This window comes from Notolabrus celidotus, chromosome 15 (genome assembly GCF_009762535.1).
Source record: "Notolabrus celidotus isolate fNotCel1 chromosome 15, fNotCel1.pri, whole genome shotgun sequence".
Classification (NCBI taxonomy): Eukaryota; Metazoa; Chordata; class Actinopteri; order Labriformes; family Labridae; genus Notolabrus; species Notolabrus celidotus.
In genome coordinates, this window is record NC_048286.1 from 20,377,376 (window position 1) to 20,401,477 (window position 24,102).

A 24,102-nucleotide genomic window follows, 5' to 3' on the forward strand; every position below is an offset into this window, starting at 1 on the left:
GCTGAAGTCCCAGGTAGATTGTGCAAATCATTCGAGTGAGGTATGGAGGGGAAAAAAAGTAAATGCACCAAACCACCAGACTAATCAAGGGCAAACAAAGACGAACGCCATTCATCACAGAAGACACCATAGAAGGAGACGGACAGGCAGGTATCATATGAGCAACACAACAGATAGCCTGTTAGCATGGAAGAGACCCAGCTCGCGCTGTTTTACATCATAGATGGATTCACTGAATCAACACTCGAGAGGAGATAAGCGCGAGTAGCAAAGATGTTTCAACACGGCTTTGAAATCGTTTTTAACTCAAAAAGCCATGGCAGAGATCGGCCGGTGTTTTGGTTTAAACCATGTTAACTGCAGACTTTCAGCCGGATGTATCCCTCATAAACGTCTTTAGACGATCATTAAATATCTGATGAGGATATTTTTCAAATCTTTATAAAAAACTTAACTAGTTTACATTCCCAGGAACTCCCTCTGTGTTTCAACAGGTGTGTAAACTCCGTGAACACTGACATGTTCAGCTGAAGGTCTCCAGTTTACAGGGCCACTTTTAAATCCATAACACCGGGAAAGACACATTCACGGTGGGCTGATAGAAGACTACTAAGCACCCACACATACAAAAATGATAGAACAAATAAAAGAAAGACAAATTAAGTTTATCACAGATGTGTGTGATGTTATTGTGGACGGTGGGCCGAATGAAAACACTGCGGTTATTCTACCAATCAGACACGTTCAGCATTGCAGGCTCTGTCCCCCGAAAGTCCTGGGACCTTTGAAAAGTACTACCCCCCTAGCAGGGGCTTTTTAGGGCGGAGATTATCTACCCCTGAACTAAATTTAGACCCTGGATCCACCGGTCGAAACACACCTAGTTCCGGGGTAAAGTTCCTCTGGTCGAAAAACCCCTTTAGATGCTGCATGAGCAAGGAAGTGTCTCTCAACATCCTCCCTGTATGAGGAGGATGTCATCAGCATCAGAATGGGGAGTGTTTGAGTGTATATGGGCATATGTGTCTGCATGCCATAGGCCTCAGTCAATGCTGCTGACTCAAGTTGACAGAAGTGTAAGAGGGGATTTGGACTGACAGTGTAGATGTGCTGCCTTGCAACCTCAGCTCATCAACGTGTGTGCATGTGTGCATGTGCGCGCGTGCGTGTGTGCGCGTGCGTGCGTGCGCGTGCGTGCAAAACTATTTCAGTTGCTACCAGTTAAGGACAACTCCAGAGCATAAGTGAATAATGACACATTTTATTCTCATCCAGCTCTGCACAAAATCCTTTGACATCATCAAAGAGTTACTTTGCAGCAAACTTTTAAGCTTGTCATCTCTGCTCTCAACAGTGGTGTCCAGGAGACAACTTCAACATCACTGCAGCAATACAATATACAAAACTCAGTAAATGAGGACAATGAGAATACATCAGAAATTAAATTGAAATGGATACATATATATGTGTGGACAGAAAATCAATGAGCAGATGATGTTTATGTTGATAAGTTTCTGTTAGTATGAGTGCTTTTAATTGTGGTACAATACATCTCACCATTCTGTTGAGTTCATAGATTAAGGAGCATGGTTGAATATTTTTTTGGTTCAGAAAAATACAGATATTTAATATTTGTATTTGAGCACACTGAGGTCCCTGACTGTACATTTGAAATCACAAATACACCTCTGTGCTTCTCAATAACAGGGCTTACAGCTAACATTTTCATATTCAAAAGTGAGAAAGACAAACTCTCAACTTTGTCACCTTGTGTGTGTGTTGGTATTTATTGTCCTCATTCTCACAGCAGTGTTTGTGTGAGTGGAGTGATGCTCTTTGTCTGACCAACACTTAGGAGGAGGAGAGGACCGACATGGTGAAATTTATGATCACATCAGTAAATTGCAAAGCTGTCTGTCTTATTGTATCACCCCTTCATCCATAAACTTCTGCATGACAAAGAGGGAAACACATTTATGTAAATTGTGCAGGCATCATATTCCTGACACCAGTGTTTTCAGGTGTCTCTCTTCATCTCAGTGCAGGGAAACACAATCTTTGTTCTTGTGTAGCATCTAACAGATACTGAAGTTTGTGCTCCAGCATGCACAGAAAGACAGGCACCTTTCTCCTTCATGTATTGATTTGAAGCAGAAGTGAGTGCGTCACGAAACAGTAAAAGTTAGTAACAACTTGTAACAACTTGTTGTACACTGTGATAACTTGTACATTGATCTGCGGATCAGGTGGTCCGAACTAAGGGGGGTGGGTCAGAGCAGATATGTTGCACCACTGGCTTTTATGTGGGCTGAGATTTGTGTCACTGGAAACTGAAATTGAATAATCATATTGAATTTGAAAAGCATGATTTGAAATTGAAATTAATGTTTCGAAACTGAATTTATTTGATTTGAAATTGTATTTAACCTACTTGAAATTCTCTCTATTTTCCTTCAATTCAAAATAAAAAATTCAATTTCAGTTTGCACAATTCAGATTAAGTTTTACAATTCAATTTCAGTTCAGTATGGCACATCCAACACGTCATCTACGTCCATGAGGACAAGTAATCGAGCACAGATTCACACAGCTCATATTCAGTTTTCACGCACTTGTGGAACGCCCCCCCTGGAGGGCAAAAAAAGGCTTCTTACTGCTAAGGGCTATGGGGAAATGACCGACTGTGCTGCTAACTATGTGTTTAAAAACTTAAAAAGTACTGGACAGTTGTTTTTCAGTTATATGACGTGAAGACAAGCCTGGGTTCTGCTTCTTACAGGGAGGTTTCATTGTTTTTGAACAGTGGCGGTTCTGGGGAGGGGCCAACAGGGGCCAGTGCCCCTGTAAAACTGAATCTGGACCCCCCTGTGGCCGTCCCTCCACACCAAACAAATAATTTACAATAAAAAAGCTTAGCGCGCTAAGGGACTCATGTTGTGTGTAAACATCCAAACAGCTGCTGTCGGTCTGCATTGTGATATAGTACACAGTAGTATATATGTCTAGTATATAGGGATGCACTGATGTTTTTCCAGTTTGTTCTCAGCCGGTCCTCGCCCTTCTCAGTCTCTTTTGTCAGGGTTGAATGTGTCCCTCTAACAACACCCTTGGCCCCAGCCTGGCCCCCCCAGTAAAATTGGTCCAGAACTGCCACTGTTTTTGAAGTGGGGTTGTATGAATTATTTGTCTCTAATTATAGTAGCCACACTAGTTTGTGATCTGCCGGTATATCTTTATTGCCAAAGGTCTAGTGACTGTTGTTAAGTCTTGCTTGTGACAGCATGGAGTTTTCTCGGTTCATTGTGTGTAAAGTGTGTGCATTAGCTCACAGTGTACACACCTGCACTAGCAGGTAACTCTGGATCTCTCCTGCTCTCCAGTTTAGCTCTGAGTTTCTCCGATTTTTCCTGCGCTGCATTGAATCGCCTTTTCCTCACTAAACTCTGGCTCATAAAGGTGTCCACGTGTGTCCGCAGTAAACGGCATGACATCATCATGGTCAGAATCACTCTTTATTAAGTTTAATTGTATTCTTGTCACTATGAAGCTGCAGACCTGAACAGCTGATCAGTGCGCTGCAGGCGGAAGAGCACGTCTGTGTTGCGTGCTGTTTCTCCTGTAGTTTCTCACAACAGGGGCTGAGCTGACCGGTGTCGTGCCAATGTACTTATCCCCTACAGAAAGCGTTTGCCCTGGCCGCGGGAGCGCGCATGCAATCAGCGAAGGTGGAGCAACAGTACTGCGCTTGATTTCATCCAAGTAAATTAAAACTAACAACAAAACTGTCATTGTTTAATTCAATGTTTTGGTGTTGTAATTATCTACGAGGTTTTGTAACATGGCCCACCCGTCAAAATAAAAGCTTTTATTCTTTTGTTCGTCGTATCGCCGTACTACATACTGAACGGAAAAACCAAGGCAATATTTTCCTCAGGTGATTTGACATATAACACGCTGTAATTCAAGTCCTTGTATGAAGTTTGTTGAATTAAATAAACGTTGATATCCAAAATCAAGATCACTGTGATTGTTTTCTGGCTTCGATTAAATGGGTTAAGTCTACTTCACTGGACCATCAAATGATTTATTTTATATGTCAGAATCAGAACCAGAAATACTTTATTGATCCCCTAGGGGAAATTGCTTTTTTGTTTACAGCTCACAGGGGTTATAGAGTAGTATCTGAAGTACTTATAAAATAAATCATTTGATGGTCAGGCTTCATCTGTCTATTTTTGGGTGGGGATACAAATTCTGGCAGACGGGAAAAATAGTCTGAAATCATTTGTTTCCGCTTCATATATTTGGCTAGAAGAGAAGAAACTTGATCATAATCGCAGGGGTTATGGAGTAGTATCTGAAGTACTATTATCAAAATAATTAATTTCAATTTCAAATCATGTTTTTTAAATTCAATATTATTATTCAATTTCAATTTCTAGTAGCATAAATCTCAGCCCATAGAGCTACACAGCTGCACAGAACTGCAGGTTATTGACTTTGCTGAACGTTCTGGGAATTGACACACAGTCCAAACCATTTGTCTCTCCAAAAGATTCCCATAAATAGACTGCATCTAATATACAGGTGTGACTTATATTGCAGTTTTATGGTACATACTACAAAAAAAGATGACCATATAAAGTAATTTGGTCATGCATTTTGCCTACGGTTTTATTCCCTTTTTTTTTTTGCAAATAATAAGTGTAAGGTACTCTTAGAACAAGCCCAATTCTCCCAACATCACTTAAAATTTAAAGCTCATGTGTGGAACATTCAGCTTGGGTCAATTTTAGAGACCTTTTGGTGAAGTTTTTATCTCTATGCCAATATTGTCCTGTCACCCAATCAAAAGCATGAATGACAGGCAGATGAATAACTCCAGAAATTATCAATTTATCTGATGGTCTTGTTTGCTGTTGCAGGTAATAAAGATGAATCAGTGTTATTTTCAGTTTGTTTCTTTGTCAACTAAAAATTCTTCACAGGAGCTTTAAAGCTCCCATTAAAAAAAGGTACAATTATACTAGTTACAAGGGATGTGGTCCCTCCCTACAGTCAGGGGGTGTATGTAAGGTTAAAGCACTTGTTGCGCTCTGTGTTTGATTTTTACTTTGTCAAATCCTTGTCTCAATAGCATGCATGGCATATGTCAGTCCAATGAAACACTGCTGTGGCATTCAAGTCAAAGTTTTGTGTTTTTGGCTCTAATCAGTGAAAGGTCAAAGCAGGCAGCCTGTCAGTCTCAATCAGTTCACACTGGCTGCCTCAGTGACTCACAGCTCTGAAAGGAAGAGGATGCTGCTACAGTAGGGTAGCATTGCACCAAATGCAGTCATGAATATCATGTCTGTTTGAGAAACCCAAAACAACTGCAGTGTCCTTCACATACGCTGCAGCGCTGTGAATGATGTCAGTTTGAAAGTCTTCAGATTTCTTTGTGAACTCTGGGTGTTGTGGTTTTTGGCTGTCACTGGGTGTTCCAGTGATTTTGTGTTGTTGAAACGAGTGAGCAGGACTTTGTGAGTGTTGGTAAAGTGTTTCATGTTCAGTCAGTTAATTCACTCAGTTTTCTTTCTGCCTTTTTCTCATATTTTATCCTTGTGTTCCCACTCCAGGCAATATACACCTCCTCACTGTGGGGACCGTTCCACCATTTTTTGGAGCCTCATTACGTCGTGATGACAACTTTCCTTTGTTATCATCAAGCTTCTATTTTGGGAAGTTCTTTGTTTTGGCACCAAGGAGATGACAATGTGCGCATTGTGAAACATGAGACATGACAAGTGAAAAATTGATTTGACTTTTAAGACTTACAAAAGATACTTTTTTTGTTGACTTTGACATGCTGATATTTTCTTGTGAGTTAATTTTTCCCAGCTTAGAATTTAGTCTTTAATTAAATCATAAATCTCAGCTTTCAACAGATTTATCTTGGTTGTCTTCCCTCCTGTACCAGAGAGCTGCTAAGCTGTGCTCAGCACATGACATGGACTTGAAATTAAGTGACTATGCAGAGATTTACACTTATATTAGACTTATAGCTACTTAGTGGTAGAAAGTACAAACTGTCAGCTTTATTTTGAAAGGCAGAAATGTGTCTAGTTTGCAGGTCAGTTTGTTCACAACAATAACTTTGCTAAAAGCTTTTTTAATGACCTGCTGACTGCTCAATGTTGCTGATGTTAATTTGGGTCTCTTTTAGAGGTTTTTGTTAAGTGAGTGTGTGTGTGTGTGTATGTGTGTGCATGTGTTTGTGTGTGTCAGAGAGAGAGCAAAAAAGCAGACACTGCTTCATAAGGAGGGATGCATGAGTTGAGGAGATCTGCGCTCTGCTGGTCAAATATAAAGACATATTACAGCTACCAGTCAACAAGGATGACCTATTTACAGTCAGACACACTGCCACACAGATACACAGATACACTCTACACAATGACCAAAGCCTTTGAGGAGAGCCTTTTCTCCACGACTGTTTTTAATCAGATAATCCCAACTGTGTCAGTCAGGTAAAACAACCTGTGTTTAAGACATCTGGACCCGGTCATCAGTGTTGTGCCTTTGCGGGCTGATAATGTATGCATGATTGGATGAGGATGTTGTTCCGTAACATCTGCTCATCTGGTCAGTATCAAATAGTACGGTATTTTTAGCCTCTGGGCTGATTTTCATCCCATTATTCTCCCTTTTCTCCCTGGACAGCTGGCCTGTGGAAAAACCTGCCTCCTCTGCTGTCTGGATAGGTGTCGGTGTTGTTGCTTTAACATCTGGCGTATGTTAATTTACAGCTTGTGAATATGTGCGTTGGCTGTCCAGGTGCAGAAACAAGCTGTAAGGCTGACCCTGAAATGTTTAATATTGAATCAGAATATGGAAGTTGTCAGATAGGCTGCTGTTAAAATCACCAGCTGTCCCAGTAGAAGGAGGGATGTCCTCTCTATTTGTATTTGAGTAGTGCTTACTATGACACCTTTGGGTCCATGTTTTTGTTGAAGTGTGTGTGTGTGTGTTTGTGAGTGTGTGTGCGTCTTGTGTGTGTGTGTGTGTGTGTGTGTGTTTGTGTGTGTGTGTGTGTGTTAAGGATCCCTGTCTGTCCTTGAGTCTAGCAGTAAGGACCTTGTCTTCCTCTATGATGTCAGCTCACTGATTCATGCTACGACTCCGCCGCTGACCCGTGAGAAGACTCTCCAGGGGGGTGTGGAGACAGGTTGCATCCATCACACTGCAATAAGAGTTTGGCAGATGTAGGGCTGTACTCAACCAAAGAAAAACCTGGTTGGCTGAAATTACGCCCATTAATCCACCAATTGATTGTTTTAAAAAAGTAAATTAAACACGTTATCTCTAAATCTAAAGTGGCAGTGTAGTTAGTGCACCCTGGCTGGCAGTTTAAGAAGGATATGAAACATTTTACAAACTTGTAAAACAAAATAGGGTTATTAGGGGTGAAACGATTGGATTTTGTCATGATTCGTTGTTGCCGATACAATTAAAGGGAGATATTGGTTCATTTAGAACAATGCAATCCAAAACGATTCAGTGACTTGAAATCGATTCAGTAACTTTTATCCCAAAATTCAACCAGGGTGACTGTAAAATAAATACCTTGATACTGGACAGTCCTAGATTCCTGTTGTTTCTCGTAAGGGAATCAGGTGTAAATTAATTATGGATATAAACGTTGTGTTAAATCCCATGGCACCTTAGTAGGTGGTTGGATAGATTTGTGGTGATGCAGTGGTACTTTACTTGACCTTTACATATCCTACAAACAGCGAGCGACTTATTTAGAACATCTCCGTCTTTGCAAAAGCTGAAGTGTTTCCACACACTGCACCACAATGGAGGCTTGATCATTTCTTGCTCGCCGGCTTCTTCTCTGCCTTCTGCTATTCTATGTTTTGTTGTCTGCTGGCGAGTGGGGCGATGACGTCACAGACAGGCAGCCTGAATTGAGTAAAGTTTAACGTCTTTATCATTAAAAGCGCAAAAAAAACCCTCCATATAAAGTCTGCCATGCTTTAATCCAATGAGTCATTTCCTAGTATCAATACAATTGATTTATTACCTTTTAAAACGATGTTAGATTGATATATGTCATCCGGAGGGCCAACTTGCTGAGCACAGATTGATGTAGTCGGATCATAGGTATATAAATTGACACATCGATGTAGTAGATGAATCGTTACACCCCTAGGGTTTATACTTTATTCAGATAAAACATAGAGGCTTTCCAAAAAGTGCATAAGGCTGATACCCACTTACTCTAAGCTCTGTAAAAAAGAAATGAAGTCCCAAAAAGCACCATTAAGCTCCAAAACATAGCAGGCCCAAAGGTGCACGATGCCAATTATATTATATTAGCCTAAATGAAATGCATAAAAATGCATGAAATTAGTAAAGCCAATCAAGTGTTGAACACGAAATGGACGAAGCATCTGACCCCTTTAGGGAAGTGACCTGGTGATAACTAATTGGAGGCGGAGTAATGTGGTCTTCAGTCTCTTCTAGGATGGAAAAGTCCAAAGTCATGACAGCTGGTTTGACCTTCTGTCTATTAAACCATATGATTGATAAAACAGAACAGAAAGATATTAGTCTTTTTGAACAGTTTTATTCAAAATCATGTTTTTTTTTTTACACTATCACAAAAAAAAGAAATACATCAAGTCTCCCTCACATCCCTGCAAATAATGGACTCCAACTCAACTGAGTTTATTTTCATTAATCTATCCATTCATCTATTCATCAAGCAACAAATGCAATTGTTCAACCAATGAGACTTTGGTTAAACGAGGGCTCAATGACAAATTGACCAACTTGCTGTAGTGGTCAGCCCTAGGCAGATCTGCACTGACGAACAACAAGACCAACAGTGTCTTCAGCACAAAGGTACATGCTTAAGATGTAAGAGTATAATTTTTTTCCCCATTTGTTCATATTGTTGGGTTCTTGTGTTGCCTGGGTTCTTTTTGTATTGGCTTGTTGTGAGGATGGGTTAAATTGTTGGTTGGTTGGTTTCTCTTTGTGTTTGCGTTCTTGATGTTTGAGTTAATTGTTGTTCAAGCTCTTTTTGCTGTTGGGTTCTTGTATGCCCTTCTGTCTGCCAGACATCTTTGTAAACCATTGTTTTGAAAAGGTGCTATATAAATAAAGCTTTGTCACCATTTGCAAATAAACCAGCAACAAACCCAAGTTTCAGTAAATACAGGTAGGTTACCTACAGTTTTGCAGATATTAATTCATTACTTCAGGTTTTTTATTAAGTGTTATGATCTAAAGCTAAAAATTCATCAGATATTTGGATAGTTTTACAAAACATCCTCCGGGGACCATGACTACAATATTTCATGGAAACATGTCTTGTTTTTGCTTTTTTTTTTTCATTTTGGATATCTCTACTGTCTTAATTGTCTGGAGTTTTCTAGTTAGCCCATACAGGTTAGTATTGAGTCTATGGCTGAAATGTAGCCTACTTGGGACCCTGCAAGTATCCATGTTCACTATCTGAATGATAAGCCCTTTTCTAGCCCATTGAGAGCTCTTCTGGGTTGCCTACTATGTGGGTTACAACACTTACCCACTTTGACACCCACTGTGAGCGCATGCTCAGTTGAAGTTCACACAACCCAAGTAAAGCCCATGTTAACATGTTGACTGGGGATAAAGAAATTCATTAATTTGTCTTTGTTGGGGCAATAAAGCAAAAGTCAGGTTATCCTCAAAGTGATGGGGTTCATCAGCTTGGCACTATGAATAGTTGTACTAACCCTCTCTGCCAATCCATCTAGTAAATGTGGACATATTTCCTTGAATAAGAGAGGTGTTTGACTTGCTGGTGGCATCAGAAGAAAGGAAAGGGTACAGATTCATCCTCTGGAGACAATGGAAATCTGATCAAAGCAACTCATCTGAAAGTTGCTGCGATGTTTTCCTTTAGATAACTCTTCAATGCAACAAATCTTTCAATCGGATGGTGGTACTGTAGGAAAATGTGGGCCGTCATCAAAGTCAGGAGGCTTCATCATCTTGGCTCCATGAATTTCTATGATGATATTTTCTTCATGTTGAGACTTTTCATTTAATGAGTGAATTAGTTGACCTGTTGGTAGCACTAGAAGCAAGGTCAGGTATCATTAAAGACATCAGGAAATAACCTCTGAGGACCATGAAAATATTTTTAAAAATGCCACAGTGATTAATGCGGTAGTTGTTGAGATATTTCAGTGTGTTCTATAAAGTGGTTTACCGTCATACGTACTAACCAATTAACCAACTTTGCTGTCAAGACAAACATACAAGTATGTTTGGAAATTTTAACATTTAACGAGTAGAAAATATCATGTAAGCACCAAAAAATATCACCTCTCCAGTTGTGGGGAAGCAGGTGCTAATTTAGTTTGATTTTGTGTCATAAATAGCTTGTTATTCAGAACATCTGTACGCTCATGTTTGTTTTTCAGATCTCTCTGTGATTCCCCAGGGCTCTATTCCACTGAGATGCTGAGGTTTGCTGCTGTGTTGTTGTGGTCATGGTGAGTTGTTGCTGGTTGACAGTGCGAGGCTGGGTTGCTGCTGAGAAGTGGGTCAGTTTGTGCAGCAGTGTGCTCAGCAGCCTCTCAGTGCCTGCGTTTTCTCTTCCAGTGAAAGGGAAAATTGTGCCAGATTTGAACCAGATCCTTCAGATACGTGATCTGTAAACAGAGTTTTTTTTTCCCCAGCCTGTCAAAAATGGTGGGACTTATCCACCCTGGAGCTTAGTGGATGAGACACTCTCTGCAGGGGGTTTTACTGCAAAGCTGAGTTTGTGCGTGTGTGTATGATTGAGCATGTGTGAAAATATACAATTGTCTTGCGTGTGTGCAAAGAATTTGTCAGCCATCATTTAAATTCAGCTTAAATCCCTTCTCATCCTGTTTGATCCCATTGATGCCAACGCAGTGAAACAGTCAGATTTCATTAGGCGTTCAGTGGTACTGTTTAAAAAAACTCAACTTGTCAGAAAGAGACTTCAAGCACAGCTTAGAGCAAGAGAGAGAGAGACTGGTAACATTTGGCTGTTGAATGGTTTGACTCGTCCTTTGAACACTGTCCGTTTACTCCAAACCAGCATATAAATTATGAAACTGTTGGCCCTGCCTCCATCCACTACCAGCATTAGAGTGCATTTGAACATTTTATCACCTGGTGATGATCACATATTCTCTCTAATTTTCACTTCTTCCAAAATACAAAACAAGCAATTAGTCGAGGGTCTAACATCTTTGGCTACTGCTGAGTATTTGTAAAATTAGAGCAACCAGTGATTTCCAAACCCTTGTGCAGCGTTATTTGAATAAGAAAGTATTCCTTCTCACTACATGGACACTGCGTTGTGTTCCAGATCCAATGCCAGGTGCTCTTTGACTGTCTCTGAGTTAAAAACAGTGTGTGGGAGAGATGACAGTTTGCCTGAAGAAACAGTTGAAGCACGAGTGATTCATCTCATCTCCGTGCTACCAAAACGATTTTTAATTCATCTCCAGCAAAATGCCACATCCCACGCATACATGCATCAACACATACCTGATCAAACACATAATATGACTCTTTCTCCCCACATATCATAGGCACGCCATACATGGCTTGCAGGCATAGCGTGATTGTCTGTCTGTTTATGCGTGGTGATAATAAATTCATTATGTTTGTCAAAGTGGAGCAGACGGCCTCAGCAAGGAGAGCTGAGGAGATGCAACATGCATGAATCTTGCTGGAACAAGAAGCTCCCTCCTAAGGATTCCTGTGTCCCACTTCTCTAACTGCAACCGTAGATGAATTAGTGAAAAGACAAATTATCTTAAATATCTTACAAGGAGCCGTGTTCCTGTAATGGGGTCTCGTCAGTTTTATTTTAATGCGGTGTCATGATACGTCTGAAATCTCCACAGCTTTTAAAATTAATATTACTTAAACTGCAGGAAGCATGGATAACTTACACCAGTGCAGATGTAATTTTTATGAGCTTGGGAGATTAGAGATGATAGGTTCCATCTTTCTTTTGTATCATATCTTAATTTATGTTCTCATTTTTTCCCTCTACTCTCTCTGGTTTCTATCCTGTTCCTATCCTACCTCTGTATCATCTTGCAGGTGCATGGTGCAGTGACCCTGTCTACAACAGGCGAGGAGTCAGAGGACCAGGGCCATGATTGGCTCTCCTGGCCCTGGTGGGCGTGCCTTAGTGCCATGTCTGAGGGTGTGGAGATGGATCCTGGGTGCTTCTCTGGTCGCCACAATAACCATGACGCTACCAGGAAGTAGTCAGGCCTGTCCCCCAAGGTGCGAGTGCTCGGCTCAGCTGAGGTCAGTGTCGTGCCAGCGGAGGAGGCTCACCAACATACCAGAGGGCATTCCCACCGAGACACAGCTTCTGGACCTCAGCAAGAACCGGCTTCGCTGGGTGCAAGCAGGTGATCTGGCACCTTACCCACGTCTGGAGGAGGTGGACCTCAGTGAGAACCTCATCGCCACATTGGAGCCTAATGCCTTCGCCACCCTCCAGAGTCTGAAAGTGTTGAAGTTGAGGGGGAACCAGTTGAAGTTGGTGCCAATGGGGGCCTTCGCCAAGCTTGGTAATCTGACCAGCCTTGACCTCAGCGAGAACAAGATGGTGATTTTATTGGACTACACCTTCCAGGATCTGAAGAGTCTGAAACATCTGGAGGTGGGAGACAATGACCTGGTTTACATATCCCACAAGGTAAGTTCGCCAGCATCTAGCCTGTATCCAGACTCTCTTACTTGTAAGAAACTGGGTAAGAAATTTATTTAAAGAAATCCCACATGGAAAATAGATCTCAGAGGATCACACTTCCACACTGATAGTGGGATACATCCTTTTTCAAGTGACAGCAATGCCAAGCAGCTATTTGCCAGCCATAGTGCTTGTAGCATTGCCTGGTTTGGCTCAGAAAAATCTAGCTCAACAATTTCAGAAAAAAAATGATTCACTCTTCTGCCAAGACTTGATGAGGGGATTGATACCACTCAAACGTCTGAATGCTAAATATCATGTTACAGCCAGCAGCAGTGACTTAGAATCAAAACTGGAAACAGCCAGCCCTTCTCTGTCCACCTTCCAGACGCTCTAAAGCTCACTAATGAACACGTTGTATCTGCTTTGTTTCATCTGTTCAAAAGCTAAAGGATGAAAAAAATGACAAATTGGTGCTCATTGTGGGGTCATGTGCAGGACTTTTTCTTGATTGGACACTAGAAGCTCTACATGTTGCCTGGCAACTCCATTCGGTTGTTACCTTTGTACTGAGCTAAGCTAACCAACAGGCTGCAGATTGTAGATGATATTCAAACGAAGGATGATCGAAAAAAAATAAGTTTTAGGAGGGAGTTCACATTTGAGCTTTGGTATCTTGCAGTGTATGTTTGTTTGGGGGAAAGGCCATCATAGATGCTGTATGTGTAAACCCTTTCATTTTTGACCCCCAGGCATTTTCAGGGCTGGTGGGTCTTGAAGATCTCACAATAGAGCGATGCAACCTGACGTCGATCTCAGGTCAGACGCTATCTTACCTCCGCAGCCTGGTCACTCTCCACCTGCGTCACCTCAGCATCACTGCCCTGGAGGACCAAAACTTCCGCAAGCTCTCCAACTTGAGAGGTCTGGAAATCGATCACTGGCCGTACTTGGAGTACATCTCCCCTCTAAGTTTCCAGGGCTTAGATCTCCACTGGCTCTCCATCACCAACACCAACATCACCTCTATCCCCTCCGCTTCCTTCAAGAACATGGTGCACCTCACCCACCTCAACCTTTCCTACAACCCCATCCCCTCACTGGACCCCTGGGCATTCAAGGACCTGCTGAGGCTGAAGGAGCTCATCATGGTGAACACAGGGTTGGTGACAGTGGAGCTCCACGCACTCGGAGGGCTCCGGCAGATCCGGGTCCTAAACTTCTCCTCCAATGACCTGCAGACTTTAGAAGAGGGCTCCTTCCACTCTGTCAACAGTCTGGAGACCCTCAGAGTGGATGGGAACCCCCTCCTGTGTGACTGCCGTCTGTTGTGGATCCTGCAAAGACGCAAGACCCTCAATTTTGACGGCAGAGTGCCCGTGTGTGCAGGGCCGGTGGAGGTGCAGGGGGTCAGCCTTCACACCTTCACCGATTCTGCACTCTTCGATCACTTTACATGCCAGAAACCTAAGATACGCAACCGTAAGATGCAGCAGGTAATAAATATGATTACATTGAACTCTAAGGCTTATCTAAGAACAAATAAATGGTATACTGCTTTTTGTCCTAACTGCTTTAAACTGCAAAAGGAATTGTTTAGTATTGACAGATTATATCATCTGCCTGGTTTTGCTGAATCTCTTGCAATTTTAAGTCCATGCGCTCCTCTTCTTCACCTCCCACAGGTAGTCGCTCGTGAGGGTCAGCCAGTGAATTTTCTGTGTCGAGCGGAAGGAGAGCCTGCTCCTGCTATTGTCTGGATTTCCCCACAGCGCAGGCGGATCACAGCTAAGAATTCAGGGCGCATTACTGTTCTCCCCAGTGGCACGCTGGAGATCCGCTATGCCCAGCTTACTGACAGCGGGACATACATCTGCATCGCAAGCAACGCTGGAGGCAATGACACATACTTTGCAACACTGACAGTGCGTGGCCAGCCACTAGATCCAGCCTCAGCCTTCTTTCTCAATCGCTCGCTGTACAGCGGCGAGTTCTTCAACGACACAAATATGAACAGCACACGAGTTTTCCTCAAGTTCACCTTGGACCTGACCACCATTTTGGTCTCCACGGCAATGGGTTGCATCACCTTCCTGGGCGTGGTCCTCTTCTGTTTCCTGCTGTTGTTCGTGTGGAGCCGGGGACGCGGCCAACGCAAGAACAACTTCACAGTGGAGTACTCTTTCCGGAAATCTGAACCCGCCGGCACTGGCAGCTCCTCAGGAGGGACCAGGAAGTTCAACATGAAGATGATATGAAACAACGCAGCCAGGGGTCCCTCGGGGGAGGCATGAGCACGTCCCAAAAACGTGTTTGACACACGCAAACGCACACAGCCACTGACTTGCAAAGAAGTTTGAAAGCATTACATCAGTTCCTCTCTCTTTGGCTCTATTCAAAATTGAGCTCCCACATCAAAAGTGAGGCCATGACACAATTTGGTTTTATTTGTGAGGGAAATCAAATTGACCCTGATTTGTGTGCTTCTCAGCGGTTTGATTCAGCATGTGGTGAAAAGCATGTTTTAAGGATACTGTAGACTTGTCATCCATGCTAGATACAAACAAAAGAGCTAAGAATGATTAAGATCAGTTCTTGTAAATTGGCATGATTGAGCTCTTGCACACTGGTAGCCCTGTGTCTCTTACATTTTTAAGAAACTGAAAGAGAATTCTCTTTTATTTAAACACTCCCATTTCTGTATTTATACTGCATTTACAGGGACTCTTAAGAAATGTACAGCAGGTACCAGAAGTATCCCTATTTATGAAAATCTTAGAAGTGCTTTACATAAGTCTGCCTGTTAAGAATAATGCATGTAGATATGAAGTTCAAAGTTAAGTTGTAAATTTATACCACTGAATAAAACAAGATGTCTGAAAAGTAGTTTGAATATGTTTTCTATAAAACATATATCAGTCAGCTTTATTTATTCTGACCATGGCTGAACAATGAGGATGCTTCTCAGTTGTTTTAATGAGCTAAAGCTCAGTGGATGTAAAACACAATCTGATTATAATATCTGAGAAGAAGCAACTGATTTGGAAAATTAACATAAGTTACAAAGAGACGAATAACACGATTTGAACTTTTCTTCTTTGTGAGATTTTGCAACAACGTCAGCTGTGTGAGTTTGGGATGAGCCCACCGGCTGAGCTGCCGTGGCTGCCCGTGAGCCAGAGGGTTTGGTTAGGAAGTCAAGCCCTCTGAACATGGACAGCCACAGTAACCATAGCAACCAACACAAGGGAGAGCAAGGCTGGTGGCCACAGGAGGGTTTGCTGGGTGGAGGGGGATTGAGGGGGGGTGGTCAGTGTGACCTCTCCTTCCTCTCCTCTACATCAGAAGCCCAATTCTTTCATCAGCGGGATGGGGCTAACCTTCCAGCCTCACCTTCTGTCTGTGCCCTCTCCTGTATTGGTTGGGTGCCTGACCTTCCCAGTGCCGCCAGGGGGGAGCGGCCTTGAGGGTCGGGTCATACTCAGAGGCAGACAGAGGACACAGTAAAACCACACACTCATCCTGCCAGTAGAAAACACACTCACACACACATGTATAGCACATTTTCTCAGGAAAAGTTAAACGGCAACCATCCTGAACAAGTGTGAACACACATACTGATATTTGTTCAAATACAACATTCCAGCAATACTATTTGTAGAGCCATAAAGCTGATGTTCATTCTTTAATAGAGAACTGATGTAAATGTCTGAGTGATGAAACGAAGCCATAGTTTGTGTAGGTTGTTTTTTATACAGTAGTGTGTGCATGACTCTGTTATATAATAACAATTATTTCTACTGCCATTGTAATACAAGCTGTCGTGATGATCAAAGACCATCTGCTGTCAACTGGGCTTGCATAAAGTTGCACCTGAAAACACACACACAGAGGGTAATCCTTTGGCATGCATTAACATCTGGTAAAACCAAGTCAGTGTTATTTGGATTGATAGGGACACCAAATCACAGTTACACATGAATGAACATAGAAACTGATGAAGCGCCTCTACAGTGATTCCCTCTCTCTGTCTCTGAGATGGTCGGTGTGCGAATGTCTCTGCCCCCCTAGCCCAGTGCATCCCCCCTCCTAAGCCCCACCTTCCCCAATACACACCTACCCCCACTGGGTCCTCCTTTGGGAGGGGTCCCTGGCTGGAGATCGAGGAATCAAATGTAAATGAAGTCGTGTTAACCCTACCCACGCCATGTGCATCGTATAGTGGAGAGTAGTACTGTGGTTTTAAAAAAACAAAGTACTTTCTTTTAAGTGTTATGTTGACTCTTGTTTGTCCTTTTTAATTTCCTCAGTTGTTGTTCTCTGTGACCTTTTGGCCGTTTACCATTTTAAACTTCTTCGTCCTCCGTGAGGTATTGTTCTGTTCTCAGCACCTGATGACATTCCCAAACACGAGACGGCAGGTGAGCTTGTTCATTTCTCACCTTGCATATCAACTGAAACCAGGCAGAGCAATGTTTTGACCAAGAAACAAGACATGGTCTAAAACAGTGCTTCCTAACATAGTTTCTAGATTTCATAAGTTGGTTAATTGGATAAGAAAGATTTTTCCAAACATTTTCAATACAAAGTGGATAGTTGCGTCATAAATTCAATGGTAGCCTTGTTGAACTTTAGTGTCCACTAAGTAGACATTTTTGCATCCCTTACTTAAACCTTGTTCCAACACAAAACTAGTTCTACACAGATAACTTATTGAAGCCTCTGGAAATTTGGCTTGAAATGTTAAAATGAAATGATGCAATGCAAATGAATGGTTGAAAACAAAGTCAAACATCTTATTGAACATCTATTAAAATCATAAAAGAGACTAAACTAGGGATAGACCGATTATAGGCGCCGATATTCCGGCATTTTGACGCATATCGGCATCTGCCTTTTTAAAAAAATTGACGGCCAATAAGAGATCAATTTAAAACTGGGTTATTTTGGCTCTGAAGCAGCCGCACAACAAGGTCACTCCATACACCTGAACTGAAGTGAGTGCTCGGGTCGGAATTTTTCAAAATTCTCTAAATCACGTGGCAGAAATGACACCGTCTGCACAAAGTTAAGTGTTGGAGTTTGTAGTATTCAAAATTTTGATGCCAATATTTCCCTTTTTACTGAGAATGAATATCGGCTCCAAATATCAGTTATCGGCCTCCCTGACTACTAATAATCGGTATCGGTATTGGCCCGAAAAAACCATATCGGTTTATCTCTAGACTAAACCTTCAAAATCTTTAGAAAACCCAGATCAAAAACACCTCAGTTTACTGTTTGGACTATTCCACTATACTTTGCATCTGAATGCCTCCACACACAACAGTTGGTCAGGACTTTACCTGTGACTGGATCGTGGAATAAAATGCATCATAAATAATAAAGCCCCATTCAAACCAAATATCCAGAAAGTTGTAAGAAACTCTTACGATAATAGTTTTTTAATTGGATTGGAACTAAAACTTTCTACATTCAAATTAATATTTACATAAGAACCTTTATTGCATATACTTGGAGGGCTACAGTTGGTTTGGGTTTACTTATGTTTCAATATTTACTCAGTAACAGCAATGTGTTATCCTCTCTTAGATTACTGTACTACTGACAGTGCTAGCTTGCAAATAATCATTATGATCTATTTACAGTGAAACAGTCAAATAGGGGCATTTCAGACAGGACACTCAATCCTGAAACAATATGCTTAAAGTATTTGGAGTTGGCAGTACACTCTTGTTTATCTTCAGATTGTATAAATCTTTCACCTTTTACTAAAGTTTCCTTGGAGAGGAATAACAAGAGTTCAATCTAATTTTTGATGCCCTGCTTTACTGTGGGGCTTTAAAAAAAAAAAGAAATATATATATTTGGAGTCGGTATCATTTTACAATCCTTTACATCCCTGTTTATTATGCTAACAACGTCACGTTAGCATAGTTGACATTTAAGGTAATATGCTAATATTGCCAAATTAGCTTAACCAGATATTTGTAGATTACTCAAAACTGCAGAATTGAAAGCACTTTATTATGTGAATGCATGAATACAACAAAGTGTAAACTTCACAATGAGGGACTGAGAGTTCAATTTTGGCATGACCAAAATGCCCCTAGTGGCTGTGCTATCGGTGCGTGAGTGGGATGAGCTAATACTGGTGGGCTCTTTACATAGCAGCCTCTGCCTTCAGTGTATGAATGTGGTGAATGTGACATGTAATGTAACAGCGCTTTGAGTGGTCAGGAGACTAGAGAAAGCGCTATATAAACACAGTCCATTCTTACCAAAAAGCACTTTTTTTCTTTACACAAAGAGACTGCAGTTAATATCCCAGGTGAAAAAAAGAGTCAACGGTGAAAACATTTATGTTTTTCCCTAACCTAGCTAAAAAGTTTTGGTGCCTGAACCTGACCAAAGTGATACTGTTTCCCACTTTGGTGAAAACATCAATGTGTTTGACCAAAATTGTACGCAACAAAACGTATACTATCAATAAACAGGGCTCCACGCACAGCGTTTTCCCTCATAATCAAAAGTATCATACTTTCATAACGGGCTCTGAATTTTTCACTTTACCTTTCTGCTGTCGTCTTAAAGGCTCTCTGGCTTTTCTTTTGATGCAGTCACAAAAGATAGTAGCATTTAAATGACAATACTTTAAAAGCAATGCTGTCAAGAAGAAAATAAATTTTGTGTCCATAAACAAATCTATAAAATACATTTTGGATCTTTTGCACTAACTGCCATGATACTCCTGATGAGTTTCATTGGCAGCCTGATTTACTGAAGCACTAGTTAAAATAGTCACTAGAAACATAAGAGTTACTGTGCAAAAAAAACAAGAGTCATTGATAGCACAAACTGCTTATGTCAGCTCAGCAACATACAAAGTAACAGAATATGAATTTACAGAAAGCTGTTGCTATTCAACTTATTGAACAGCGGAGTGTTTTGTTGCTTCATTTTTAAGGACAAACTCCTAAATTGAGGCTGCAACATTGACAATCTGGTAGATGTACGTATATCTCAAATCATTAAAACTTCTGCAAAATGAATCCTGCTAACTCCATTTCCTTTCCTCGTGAGGGGCTGATGAAACCACAGCTTGGTGTCAGGATGAATAGCTGAACGGCTGTAAAAGATTCATGAGTCTAAATGAGAATAGATGTATAAATTGGCCTGGTTTTCACACTGCCTTTCACAGTGTTAGCGACCATTGCTGTGTTGAGAACAGGATGTTGCCTTCACGGACGTCTCTCTCCCATAGCCAACCGTTTTGTGTTTTCATTCCCTGTATTTCTCAGTAAAAACTAGGTTTTAGCAGACAGATTGTCTGAAGTGATTGTTGATGGTGTCATTGTGTAAACATCAATCACAAATGTAAGCGTAGATGAGGGTGTGTTTCATTTTATATTCTTCTTCTCCTCCTCCTCCTCTTTACCTCCCTTTTCCCTATCTTCTTAACATTTCCTAGCCCTGTTGTCCCTGTTCACAGTATTAGGCTGGAATATGGTTGTGTGGTAGTAGACACGTGTTCCGTCTGGTCAGTGAGTAAGTGTTGTCGTGTTATGATTTGTCGCTCCTTGTGATTCCATCGTAACAGGGAGCAGCGACTGGATCAGTTGAGTCAAAAGATGAAAGGGGTGACCCAGGTTCCCGATTCAAAAAACAGAAAAACATTGGTTCCCATCTCACAACCTACTCATCCCCCTCAGAAGAATTTCTGGAACTTTCTCACTCTGCACAGTGCTGGTATGGATATGAAAACCCATGGACTATACTGTATGTATTTTCTCACATGATATCTTGTCACTTTTTATCTGCTGATGTAGAAAGGTGGGATTGGTGTGCTGTTGTAATACCATGACTATGAGCCTACACTCACTTCTGCCTGCTGTGGTATACTGAGTCATTTGACAAGGATTAGCATAAAATCAGTCTCTTCACTAAAATCTGAAATTTTGATGTTGGTCAGGGTTGAAAATAAGCGCTTGCATTGATTTGAGGCCTCACAAGCCTTTAAATCTAGACAAACTCATTTACCTTCAGGCTGAATGCTCTGGCTGTAGAAGTTTCTCCCACTTTCATAAGGTTTAAGGTTTTCCATCAAACATTTCAATGGTTTGAACTGACACTTAGCCAAATGATTGTTTAGAAGCTCTCTTTTTTCAACAAAAAGTGCCAGTGCACACAGCTTTGCAGCCAATCAATTGCCTCCATCTGTCAGACAGACTCTTCTGTTAGCAGATACCAAAGGAGCTGAGCTTGATTCATCTCCTCTGCTGTTGTACTTAAGAAACTAGGCTGAGCGATCCCCTGCTCCCTCCTCCTGTTTGTCCTTGCCTCGGGTTGGTGTACTGTAGTCTAGACGCCCCATTTACAACAGCAGCAGCAGCAGCAGCAGCAACAACCTCCTATTAGGAATCCACCACTGGGGAACTCTTCAAAGAAGCATGCCAAAATAAAACATACCCTAAGACGCAAATAATCATAGCATCATCGCCAGATAAACCTTGAATCTTTTTTATCTAGCAGTCATTTAAAGCAGGCTGTGCTTTCAGTTCTCTTATATCTGGTGAGGAATGACACACTTTGGTCTAACCTTTCAGCATGTGTGTCCACAGGCTTGTTTTCCGTCATTTCTGACTCTGTATTAGCTCTAAATGAATCCATCTTCCACTCCATACTCTGCAGCTGCTGTTGTGATTGGATTAGACCTGAGTTGAATTATCAGAGCAGAGAGGAGCAGTAATGGGATGACTGTGGCGTGAGCTCAGCTGATTGGGTGATTACGTGGCTTATTAGTCTCATTTCCAAAACAGACTTCTCAGAGCAGTGTGTTATTCCACCACTATTTTATTTATATGTAGGCCTTTTTCAGAGCTGATTGATTGAAATGCAACCTGTGATGGTTTCTTTAATTGGACAAAGATGCTTCTCTAAAACAGCTTTTCTTTGGTTGGTATTTTGTTGTAATTGGACATTTAACAGAGCAGTGCTGAAGGATCTTTGAAAGCACCTTAGACAAATGCTTCATCTTAACCTTGACCAGACAATTACAAGTGCCCCCCTTCTCTACGTGACAGTACTGACCCCAAGTGGTCACGGTGTGTAACAGCACCAAATGGGACCATTCTGTTGATGTTGTTAGTTTTGTTGGTGTTGAGAAAACACAGAAACAACAGCTCTGGGTGTCATACAGTGAAACCTTGAAGAGAGAATATTGACTGTTAGCTTCATAAGTCAGTGCTACACTGATTGTCTTATAGCCATAGTGTGACGTCCTTTAGACTCTCACTTGGGGTTGTCATGAGAGGCCTCCAAACCCACAGTTCTGGCTTGATTTTCTTGGACTCAGTAGATGAAACAAATACTTTTAGATGCTCTCTGCCAGTTTCACCACCATCGCATCAAAACAATAAAACATCATGATTAAAAGTCACAGTATCATTCTCTGGCTGTAATTGACTGAGAGATAACTTGTCAATTCCTCTGTAGAGAAGAAAAAATAAATAATTAATTATTTTGGTCTTAGCAGGTTTAATCTATGCATGCCTTTTGTATACAGTGATTGGTCTTGCCAGACTCACCTACAACTGTATGGAGAGCTATGGGTGCCAATGTTGATGGCCATGGGACTGGTTGAAACAAAAATAAAAAGTTTTTTTTTCTAATCTAAGTTTGCGCCATCTGCTTGCGCCTGCATTCCCCCGTATTTCAGAGTGCGTGTCCTTTAAAAGAAGCCTTTGTTTACTTGGGATGATTGTACTTTTACACATATCTATCCACACATGGAGGATCAGCTCCAATGTGTAAGCAGTAGATAAAATCATTGATATTCCAAGCAGCGTGGTGGAACTGATCAATGCTGTATGGGGATAGGATTATTAATGGCATACTTCCATTGATCTATCTTGAACCTTGTCACTCTCCCACAATCCCTCTGGAGTAGGAGGGGGCATACAGAGCTCTGTCAGAACTGGTTGGCACTCATTCCTAGGTTTCCATATTACCTTTTAAGAGGATTTCCCTCATTTAAGGACGAGATGGTGCCAGACTTTGACAATTTTTCCAGGTCTGAACTAATGTAGCGCTCTCGTACCTCCCCAACTCTTTAGAGGAAGCTTTTATAGGTATGGCTTAGCTCTGTATTTGTTGGAGCCTTCTAATGGAAAACATTGAAATTTATGTCTACAATTTGGTTTAGATATCTGTGTGTCTGTGTGTCTGTGTGTCTGTGTGTCTGTGTGTCTGTCTGTCTGTCTGTCTGTCTGTCTGTCTGTCTGTTTCCTCTCTTCTTTTTCTCTCAACCTGGCACCAACCTTGTTAAACATTGTTCACAGATAACTTTTATTTTTTGACAAATTTTTCAAATTTGTTCATCCTTGTTGAAACAATCATTAATGACTCTTGAAACCTAGGAGTGGGTGCTGAGTGCTCCATTAAATGCAGAACTAACATAAAGACAGGTTGTACAGCTTGTCAGATTGAATGGTGTGATCAAACATTAAAGCATATGGCTGGTTCATAAAAGAGACTGTTACACAGTAAGTACCAAATTGGAACTCAAGTACATCTAACTGAACCCAATTCATAGTATTTACAGTTTGCACCATTGTGGATCCTTGGATGTGAAGAGCAGAAACTGTACATATTAGATCTATTAGCCATATCATGTCATCCAATCTGTAGACCTCCTTGCCATGTCTGACAGAGGAAAATGACTGTTGAACTGTAAATAGTGTAGGTATAGTAATATAGGATATAACTGCTGTTTCTTTCTCCAGGGATCGCCCATGTTTTGCTCAGTCCCATGGCTGCTTGGTCTCAGAGGGAAGGACGAGACAATTATGTACTTGTCTATAAAACACATGGGTTCTTTTTTTATTTCAAAGTATGTTTTATAAACTGTCTGTCTTGTAAATGAACTCCTTTTCGTCATAAAAGCATGATGTGACTCTGTCAAAAGTGTCATGTGTCTCTTCTTGTTATCTGCTTGTGTCCGCTCGATGTTCAATAAGATTAGGAAACAAAAAAACACAAAAGCTGCACTCGTGAAAATATGATTGTTGAATATCTTGAGTGAAAAACAAAATTTAAATCAAAGCCAAAACAGCCCAGATGTTGGGGGGCAAGTGTCAAATGACAAAGAAGACACTAATTTTATGAATAAAAAACAATGGACCTTTTCTTTAAGAATAACTTCACATATGATGAAGGGGTTCAAGAAGTGACAAATCTGCAGAGAATTACTGTACTCCAACTTGATTTGGCTTAATCACTGCACTATGGGCCTCAGGAGGCTTTTGATTTCAGAAATAAAACTATGTCATCTTCTCAGAACTAAGGACAAACAGTCAGAATTAATAGCA

General features: G+C 41.3%; 2 protein-coding genes and 1 non-coding gene across 4 annotated transcripts in view; 2 read left to right on the top strand and 1 right to left on the bottom strand.

The window, feature by feature from the left end:
• Nucleotides 1-23,689, top strand: part of LOC117826513 (leucine-rich repeat and immunoglobulin-like domain-containing nogo receptor-interacting protein 3) — a 57,320-nt gene extending 33,631 nt beyond the window's left edge. Inside the window, exons 2-4 of one of the 2 annotated variants that reach the window (XM_034702624.1) lie at nt 12,130-12,739; nt 13,486-14,229; nt 14,419-23,689. In XM_034702624.1, coding sequence (XP_034558515.1) covers nt 12,185-12,739; nt 13,486-14,229; nt 14,419-14,991 — 1,872 coding nt within the window. In that variant the 5' untranslated portion in view covers nt 12,130-12,184 and the 3' untranslated portion in view covers nt 14,992-23,689. Of the gene's footprint in view, nt 1-12,059; nt 12,740-13,485; nt 14,230-14,418 lie in introns of those variants that run through there. The other variant, XM_034702625.1, reaches the window with a different exon arrangement.
• Nucleotides 1-24,102, bottom strand: part of LOC117826516 (junctional sarcoplasmic reticulum protein 1) — a 119,443-nt gene that overhangs the window by 93,093 nt on the left and 2,248 nt on the right. The window lies entirely within an intron of this gene.
• On the top strand, nt 18,461-18,573 carry LOC117827448. Its single transcript, XR_004634221.1, has one exon. It is a non-coding gene; the product is annotated as a U5 spliceosomal RNA (small nuclear RNA).